The 10,373-nt window shown below is 40.6% G+C and overlaps 1 protein-coding gene across 1 annotated transcript; it reads right to left on the bottom strand.

Moving 5' to 3' along the window:
• Window positions 1–336: 336 nt before the first annotated feature.
• Window positions 337–3,213, bottom strand: LOC124123103 (CD209 antigen-like). The gene is made up of 3 exons (XM_046486374.2): window positions 3,126–3,213; window positions 1,423–1,617; window positions 337–548 (listed from the first exon to the last, which is right to left on the bottom strand). Exons 1-3 carry the CDS (start codon window positions 3,211–3,213, stop codon window positions 337–339), a joined length of 495 nt encoding a protein of 164 aa, XP_046342330.2.
• Window positions 3,214–10,373: the final 7,160 nt, after the last annotated feature.

Raw genomic sequence — 10,373 nt, 5'->3', positions numbered from 1 at the left:
CCATGGGTTGCACCCTACTCGGCCCTGTGTCCCTGATATGTTTCTGGGTATGTGAAAGATCGACATGATATCTCCTTCACACAACAAGGCATCTGTCCTTTCTTGTCCCATCTCCACGGGATATTAGTGCCGTCAGTTACACTGGTACTTAGTGACAGAAAGTTAAATGAAAGAGGGATAGATGTGTATGTTTAAAAGTTGCTTATGTCTAAGATCTGCATCACTTCTCACCCCATGCTATAACTGAAATGCTTTTCTGTCTGTTGACATTCTACCCTGACGAACGATGATTGGATAGGCAGGTGCTGCAGGCATTATTTGGTGAACATGTTCAAATCACATTTCACACACAAACCAGCGTATTTTACTACAGTCATCATCGTTCCAAGCAGACCCAGACATCTGGATCAGGACACAGTCCTCGTCATGGCCTTCATATGTAAAGCTTGGCTCCCCTTTGTGCCAGTTCGTGTACGTCGGGACGGAACCGTCAGTCCATCTGTAGACGTTTGACCTGGTTGTGTCCCGCAGTCCAATCCAGGGCTCCTCTGAAACACCAACTGGAGGGGATGAGGGGAAGGTGTGACTGACGGGAGAGTGAGACGGAGGGGTGTGTGATTGGCGGAATGATGTGAAGACGCTACAGTATCGGATATTTTGTTTTTTCTGGAGGTTATGCCTAGAGGATGGATGTGACTGACGGAAGTGTGTGACTGATTTGTTGGTGTGATTGACGGGAGGGCGTGATTAAACTAAATGTTTTGTTTAAATCGGGAGAGGGTGTGACTGACGAAGGGGTGTGATTGACCGGAATGTCTGGCTTCTTAGTTGGTATCACTGACGCGACTGTGATACTGACGGGAGAATATGTTTTACAGAAGGTGGTGATTGAACTGTTTGTAACTTATGTTCTGTGTAACTGATGGGAGGGGGCAGACGAGGGTAATGACGGACTAGAGGCTGTGATTGATTGGTTCGTGTGACTGAAACATCTTTTGTTCCAGCTATATTCCAGCTATACGACAGCGATGTGTAAATAATCGAATCTTGTCCCCTGACACTCTAGTGAATGACAGCATGAGCATCGATCTACGCAATTGGTATAGGATGACATGAATCAACCAAATCAGCCAGCCGTACCACCCGATCGCGTTTCTCGACTCTTACGGCAAGCATAGTCGCCTTTTATGGCAAGAATGGGTTGCTAAGACTTGGATATTGTCGGGTTTTAGTCTATCACATGTTTACCTGAAACCTGTAGAAACCTGTGACAACTACATACAACGGATAAGGCAGTGGGATGTTTCTGAATTGCAAACTAAAAGTGCCCTTACACAGATGGATCTTGCGAGTTATTAGTCTATAACATGTTGATTACAGAAATCTGTAGAAATCAGAAGCTATCCTTACAGTGTCACTTACTTTTGTTTGTGTAGTACTTGAAGTTGAACAAGCCTCTGACGATGTCCTGTTTCTCCGCGGTGTCTATCTTGACCAGTGTGGCGCCGTCAGACCTGCACATCTCTAAGGCTCCGTCCCATGTACGTGCCACATTGTATCTCTTCAGATGGATCTCGTCCCCCTCAACTTGGAAAGTCGTGTATCCCTTTTCTTCAGCTGAATGTTGAAGATGGAACTCACTCACATAACGAAACAGTAATAGGCCAACTGACTGCAAATATATACTCAACAACAAAAGTCCCCATGACACCAATATTTTAGTGTATTTTTCAAACAAGTAAAGTTTGGTTTTCAATGTTGTAGTACATGAATTGAATCAAGTTACAAAAACGCAATTGCTGCAGAAAAGCTGGCATTCATGCAAAAGATGACTTTTATGCAAACCCCATGCATTTCACTACCAAGGAATGGGTATAAAAACATGTGCGTTGACAGGATTTTATATGCATTGTTTAGCATCGTGCTGACAACAACCATTAAGAAAAACAACACAATTACGCAATTATTCAACATTACGAAAAGCCACGCCTGTCTGAAAATGAGCGTCTGCGAGCCATCGGTTGCTTGAAGCAGGATCGAGTCAACGTGGTGTGGCAAGACATATTACCGTCCACAGAAACACCATTTGGTCAACAGACACTCCAGCAACTTCGAAACGTGCTCCAGCAGATATAGACAGATATCCCACAGGACGCCTGGTCCATTCCATGAGACGAAGATCGCAACCAGAGGTGGACACACATACTATTGATTTGTAAATTGACATTTTGGCATGTTCATGTTTCATGAGAGAGCACAGTCATGTTCTTACTCTCAAGCACAATATAGTAATGATGATAAAATGAGTGAGGATTGAACAGAGTTTTATATGAATAAGCTCAAAACACTTGGAAGAGATATAGCATTTTCAGGTAAGGTGTAATCTCCTCTCACAATAGGGGATAATGATAGCTTTTGACAACGACACAGGAAACTCCCCATATTCGTTTCGAGAATTGGAAAAAAAACAATCAAGAAAAGATTATTGCCTGGTAATTTTAACATTTCGACAATAGTGTAACCTACCCTAGCTGCCTCATTAGCCTTGAGTTTGTTAATTCAAACATGTATTTCAACCTTACTAATTCGATCATCTATTATATCAGTCAAAGGCAACCAATCAAATTGGTTAGACGGGATATAATCCTCGAAAGCTGAATCGTTGATGTGGTCATTTCGGCCTGTGAGTGAGTGAGGGAGGGAGTGAAGAAATTGACTCCACACATTGAACGCCTGCGGGGAATCGAACCGGGTCTTTGGCCTGACAAGCTTTAACCACAAGGCTACCCCACCCCTATGGAACTCTGAACTAGGCAGACGGGTGTATGTCGTCAGTAAAGAGGCGTAATTAGGCTATTACCACAACCTAGGTTTACATTGTACCCATCCAATCATATATTTCAATCGCCTAAACGACAGGTAACGGGGAATCAGAGTTAGAATAGATCCTAAGAAAGCTATGAAGGTCCTATGAAGGTCGTAAGAGGCTTCTTAATGGATCGAGTGGTTAACTTTCGATCCACATTTTAGACACCCCTACACATTAGCATCAGCTGGTTGGGAATAGCCATTGGAAATTATGTGACTTTTCTGATATGAGTACCATGAAATGAGATTCCACTTACTGTCCGAAATTGCATATCTGCATGCATCATCTGAGACTCGGCCCACTGACACTGGACTCCCGTCTGTCACACTGAGGTGGCCGTACATGGTACAGTGGGAGGTAGTACGCTTGTACTCCAGGGCGAGACATCCGGGAAGAACACTGCATTCTACATTGCATTTCAAGAGAGATACAGCACTAACTTCGTATAAAATGTTTAGTGTATCATCAAAAGGTTTGTCAATTTTCTTAAACCTTCTTCCAAGTACTGTTGCTTCTTGTGGTGAGGCCCCCAGTAGTATCAACACAGGCACAGCCACCGAGAACATAGTACACCTCGTGTGTTTCTGTGGAAGCGGTAACAGACAGACTGACTGTCACCTTTGTTCAATATATATGACCTACAGTACAGCTCAAAAGTAATCTCCCCGCGATTATGATATGATGCTGGTAACAGTTACTTCACACACACACAAACATACACATTAACACAAACAGATAAGAGATATGCACACACAGACAAACAGAAATATACACCTACACACACACACACACACACACACACACACACACACACACACACACACACACACACACAGAGATATACAAACATACAGAGACACACACAGATACACACAAACAACACACCGAATCACACACAGAGATACGAACACATACACGAACAAACTAACAGAAAAACACAGAGAAACAGATAGAGAGATACAATCAGATACAAACACATACAGACAAAACACAGAGAGAGATCCATCCACAGACCCACAAACAGACACACATAGATAGATATACCACACAAAGAGACATGCACACACATTCAGAGAGAGAGAGAGAGAGAGAGAGAGAGAGCGAGAGAGATAGAGAGAAACACACACACACACACACACACACACACACACACACACACACACAAACACACACGCAGATAAATCCACATGGTGACAAACACATACAGTGCATACACAGTAAAACAGACATGAACTCCCAGATATAGACAGAGTGACAGACATATGGGCACACAAACACACACTGACCCACTTAGAAAGACACTCAGACACTCACACATATATAGACAGATACACAAACACAAACACACACACACACAAATACACACACACAAACACACACACACACACACACACACACACATACACACACACACACACACACACAATCCACATTGTGACACATACAGCGCAGACACATTGAAACAGACATGTTACCTATAGAGCTGATAATTTTTGTGCTCCTTTAAGTGTCAAAAGTCAACTTAAAGGAGCACAAAAATTATCAGCTCTATAGGTAACAGTTATCGACACTATATATTGCATATAATTGTTGCTGACAGATAAGTATGAATTATTGATGGGTATATTATCTTGCTTGTGTATCTAGCATCAAACGAAACAGCTACCTGATATATCCCAGTAGCTTATTTTCGATTAACAGTTCTCCTATTTTACACATTTATCAAAAACCTTCAGAAGCTAATGGTTTGTCCCAGACGAAAGAAAGTCATATTTCATAGCCTGTGCTTCTCCAGTGATACAAAAGACTGATGGAAGTCGGCAGAAACAAACAACTGATACAAGTAAAGAGGCAATATATTTATAGTAGTGTTATAAGGTTAAAAATGCATCTCAGAAACGAATGATAATAAATAAAACCCATTAGATATAGTTCGTGACAGAACTTGTAATTGGAAAGGAATCAATAGAGAAAAGACATTTCACATTTATCATTGGATTGGTCTCTGGCTATTATCCATGAGTTAATGAAACAAATGGGGAATTACAAGGTATAATCCATTTGGAGCTTCGGAGAGAGTCACGAAATCAATAGAGAGATGAGCAATCTGGCACGTAGGTTTTTGGTATTTTTCCGATGGCGACACACATGAGTTCATGGTCAGATATAAACTTCTAACGAATCAAATGGAGGTATTGAGACATGTGACAAGGACAGGTCAGGCTCGAACACTATAAAATGATACCCACAACATTAGGAGAGTGGAGCGCGGTTTACAGTCGATCGAGTCGAATCTCGATCGTTCTATGTTTCCACCAGCTAGTGACGAGCCTGGCCAGTCTGATCCTGTTCTGTAGTGATAGATGGACTGAGAGTAAGTAAAACTATGTGAGTATAAACTGGTGTTGCGTTTCTTTATTATGCGGGTGTGAATGCTGATAGAGACAACTTGGAGTAAGGGTCATTAGGCCAATCACTCCTTGACGGAGCCGAGCCGTGGTGGACAAGGCGAGGGCAATGTCCTGGCTTAATTGACCACAAGGACCAGGAACGGCAGTACATTTAGTAACTGTAGCAGGGTTGCACTGGACCCCCGAAACCAGTTACGACATGGTGGAGTATGCGGGTTTTCTCTTGAACAAAATGTTTAAGATGATCCCAGTCTTTGTTTTTCCTATTGTCGTTCCGTGAGTAATTTCCATGTGTCGGACTTCCCTTCTACCGAGGACAACTTCCTCCGCCCCTCATCCCCTCCGCGCCCGCATCCGCTCCGCTCTTACAGAGATTACGGAAGTCCATATGGCAATCGATACTCTGAGCGAACAGTTAGCTACCCTTTTGGCGACACTTATTTTTCACCGTCCGAGATCAATACTTTTCACTGGAGTCAGAATCAGTATCCCCAATCCCTCGGACCATATCCTCCCTACCTAACTCGGCCGTGTAAACAGACAGGACAAAAGTTTCAGCACCAGCAGGACCAACAGCATCTTTGACGACGGCAACCAACTTCGCAACGGGCTAACCTCACCAGTGGTGGTAAGTATGCTTTTCTTTTACTCTGATAGGTGTCCCCCGTGTAATGCAAAATCTCATTTTTGCCTGCCAATTTGACATGTCACAGGAGTATGTAGAACTAGGTACATGTATCACTCCGTTCCCCACCCAGCCATGAACAATTATAGTCACTATCCTTCAGGCAACTTTGCCACTGTGCTGAGCAAACCATACTTACTGACTTTTGACAATACTTATTTGACGTCACGTGACCCACCGGTTTCTAAGTATCCATGTTGTAAGCAGCCTTAATCTCCTCACTGGCAAGTCACTTTAAACAAAATGACAACAGGCATATGATTCATGTTATTTAGGGAGAAAGTTAGTTTCTACAATTGTGGATTCAGGAGATGCTACTAGATTTTTAAGTCTTGAAGTTTTCAATGAATCATGTCTGTGGAATGACATCATTTTGCAAAAGTCAGGTATTTTACCTCAAATTATTGGTGATTTTTTTTAAATAGACCGACGCTTTCAAGTTGTAGCCAATTTACCTTCTATGATTTTAGGCTCAGATTTTCTGATACAACAAAACGCGGTCAGGAATTTTCAATATCGATCAAAATGGTTCAACAAATGTTCTGGGTAAATTGTATTTTGTTACCACCTGTTGCTGTTGCTGGTCAACAAACAGTGACCACAGAACAAGAACAAATTACTGTTCTCTAGCTCTCAAATATTATAATCTCCCCCCCCCCCCAATCAAAAAACAATAAGTTACTTCGCTTTCGCAGTTCAGTATCGATCGGGGAAAAACATGTTACTGATAAGAACGGTGCAGGCAATGATTTCGCCAAATCAGCTGACGACGACAAGATATCGATTTTGACTGTACCAGACATAGTATCAGATTTGTATGATAGACAGTACAGTTCCTTCTCTCTTAGTGTAATCTCAGACCCCATAGGGATTCGTCGATAGCATAAAGGCAATATGACGGTTCAAGTGAATTGTAATATTTTACTTACAACCTATCTTGGTATAATGATCACAGAGTATTTAAGTTTTGTCCACGCGAATCGGCTTAAACAGTTTGTCAACCCGAAAGATAGACCAACTAACCCAATTCCAGTTGTTGCTACGGACAACCAAACGATTCTGTCTCAATCTGACAACAATCATACGGAGATGACCACCCCGACGCCTCAGACATTAACCCCCAAGCAGGTACAGAATCCCGATTTGATTTACAGGAGGATGACGTTTTCATAGTAAAACGAATCTTAGCGCATAAAATAGTGAATGGAGAAAAGTACTACAAGATTCACTGGGAAAATTTCACTTTACAGGAAGCTACATGGGAACCTGAATCTAATATCCCTCAAGGATTGATTCGTGATTACATGATCCAGAAGTCATTAAAAAAGAAGCGAAAACGTTAGGATATATCTGAATATATTTGTCGAATAGTGTTTCAGATTAATTGTTATATTTTGTTTCCTTTTTAGTTCAGACACTGCAGCCTTCGTGTTGGAGACGGTACACTCTAATATTGATTTTTGCATGTGTTTTATTTCAGGTTTAGAATTACATGATGCTATATGCATGGAGCTAGCACATGCTATAGGTCGTTATTACATTGTTAGATGATTCGATTGTCACAAGGTTATAGAAAAATACAAACGTGCATATATGTTGAAAATGTGTATTGTGATTGTCAAATATTGTGTTTTGAATACTCCGAATACTCGGATTATTTACAGAGATGTGTTGGTTGACATTGAAGAAAACGAATCATGTTCATGGGTTATGGCCGCAGATGTATTTCGCGGGCCACGAGAATACAAATGAGTTACAATATATGAGAAATGACGACTACGGGTCGCATGGTTATATACTCCTTCTACGAGATGATTCTGGCTGCACATGTATTTCGAAGGCCACTATAAAGCAAGTTCGCTTTGTGTGTATATACGAGAAAACACATGAGTTACAATATACGTGTAATGACGACTACGGGTCGCATGATTATACAATACGGTTACAAATACAGTGACGTGATATACGATGATGTGAATTGAGATACAGTCATGTGAACTGAATACAGTCATGTGACGTGGAATACAAAAACGAGACAATAAATAATGTTGTGATGATATATGTTGATACTGTAAAAGAAGTTCACTATTGTTGGATGTTGCTTACTCGCACGGTTCCCAGTGTGAGATTATATATTACCTACTTGTGACAATTGTTATCATACTTCTAAGATACAGTCAGCGAGGTGAAGATTCGAGACGAATACAGTCAAACAGTTACTAGGTTTCACAAGACATGGAAACCTTTTTCTTACGATGAGTGATATATGATATTTAGTATGAAGTTAATAATTATGTTGATGCACTTATTTCTTTGAATTTTATAATCCAGAGGCCTCCTCCGACCAGTATTGGTCTTATTCATTGTCATCGCGTTGGTTAGCATCCAGAATCGGGTTAATTCCGTGCATACGGAACTCCGACTTCCATGGGGAGTTGTCTTCGTACATATGTCACGAATCGACATTTCCCAGAATAAATGGATTCATATATTTCAATATAAATTGCCTGATTTAGATGGAATGGGCAATAGATCAAGATATCGAGACTTTTGTTCCACATATACTTTGGCCTGTTATACCGTTTCGGCGATGGATGGATAAATAGAAAAGGCCGAACTAGAGTTGTTCGGATATTGGACAAATGTCCATAAAGACATTAACCTGTTAATTCCCCATATTAACATTTTTCACAAGGATTCACGCACTAAACGGGCGATACTTCCTTTTATTGGATCAATAAGTCGTTCGCTGTTTGGTACTGCTACAGTCGAGGATGTTGAACGACTGGCGCGGTATGTTAAACAATTGTCGTTGCATGCTGCTAATACTTCTCGTGCTTTTCAAGTCCAAGTTCGTCAGATGTCGTCATTTATAACTAAAACAAATGAACGCATTTCATCCGCTCTCGCGGGTATTGAAACAAACCATAAAGATTTTATACTTGTCACTAAACAAATACAAGATGTTGAGAGATTTATTTTTCGCCTCACGTTCCTAACTACTATTAGACAAGAAATTGATGAAATGTACTTAGGCATTCAACAGTTAGTTAATCAACGATTGAGTCCATCTTTACTCCCAGTTTCGGAAGTAAAGAGAGCGTTAAACATGATTCAAAAACGTCTCAATGCAGAATACCCGTTGTTTCACGTTGCACATAAGGATCCAGGTTATTATTATCGGGAACGCACTGTTCACTGTTCCCGGAATTCAAATTCAATTTTAATTTCGCTTATTGTACCTATCCAGACTCATTCTACTCTCCTTGATGTATATCGAATAAATTCTTTTGGCTTACCATTTAATCAATCAAGTACACATGTCACTCAGGTTATGAATTTACCAGATTATCTTGCTGTTTCGGAGGCTAAAGATCAGTATATTGAATTTTCGGCTAGGGATTTTCAAACATGTTATGGTGAACACGAAAAACACTGTCCAATTTTTCACAGTCCGAAACCAACAACATCGCTCACATGCGCACTTGCTTTGTTTACTAAAGACACACAAGAAATTAAATCCTTGTGTGAGGCACAATTCTTTTAACTGGCATTAAATCCATAATACTAACGTGCAAGGGTCGCATTGAGAAGCGTCCAGCTTGTCAGATTTGTATATTTAAAATTCCTTGTTATTGTGCGTTGAAACTGGATGAATTCGACATAGACATGAGAATTCATACATGTGTGAAAAAGTCAACTGCTTCAAAATTATACCCACCTAATTTTTTACTTTTATCGGAATTTTTTAATGCATCCATCTTAAAAAGCATTGATAGTTTACAGCCCCTTCTGAAAGATTCCGCTTTTAAGATCCCACATTTATTAATTGCTGATAAAGTTTTCGATGAAATTCGTAGAAAGGACACAGAATTTCAAGTTGATTTACGCCTTATTTCTCAGCGTATGAAAAAGGCACAGGTCATTTCGGATAATTTAATTGATGGTAATTGGATGGATTCCCTCCCACCTTACGCTTTAGATGGGGATTTAACCAACCCATATCACTTAACGGCAAGCATAGCCGCGGGTTTATCCCTGTTTCTCTTAATAGTCGTTCTTTTCTAACGGATTAAAGTTTGACGCTTATTTTTTGCATTGACCTTACTTACAGCAGGCTCCCCAACTGACGGTTTGCCAATTTGGAAAACAAATCCAACTACACCCTATCCAAATTATCCCCCTCCTTCATTTATGTCGTTGATTAAATCCACTATTTCCATGGATGTTTTTCTGATCATATCGACAGTATTTCTGGTATTCATTTTGCTTTTTTCGAAGAATAAAAAAAGTCAATCGACCGGTTACGTCACTGGTTTTACATTTGACAAATTCCTTTGCATGTCATGAAAGTATGGTCTCACAATTTTATCTTTGTCCCCAAGACCTCACGTTAACGGCTGGACAT

This window comes from Haliotis rufescens, unplaced genomic scaffold (assembly GCF_023055435.1).
Source record: "Haliotis rufescens isolate VD_foot unplaced genomic scaffold, xgHalRufe1.0.p SCAF_107, whole genome shotgun sequence".
NCBI lineage: Eukaryota > Metazoa > Mollusca > Gastropoda > Lepetellida > Haliotidae > Haliotis > Haliotis rufescens.
Note: the sequence above shows the minus strand (reverse complement) of the source record. Positions and strands in the feature narration are given on the sequence as shown.

Coding starts and splice junctions, on each gene's coding strand:
- LOC124123103 (XM_046486374.2), bottom strand. CDS start 3,213: ATGTACGGCCACCTCAGTGTGACAGACGGGAGTCCAGTGTCAGTGGGC. Junction 1,618..3,125: donor CAGATATGCAATTTCGGACA/GTAAGTGGAATC, acceptor TTCAACATTCAG/CTGAAGAAAAGGGATACACG. Junction 549..1,422: donor CAAGTACTACACAAACAAAA/GTAAGTGACACT, acceptor TTGGTGTTTCAG/AGGAGCCCTGGATTGGACTG.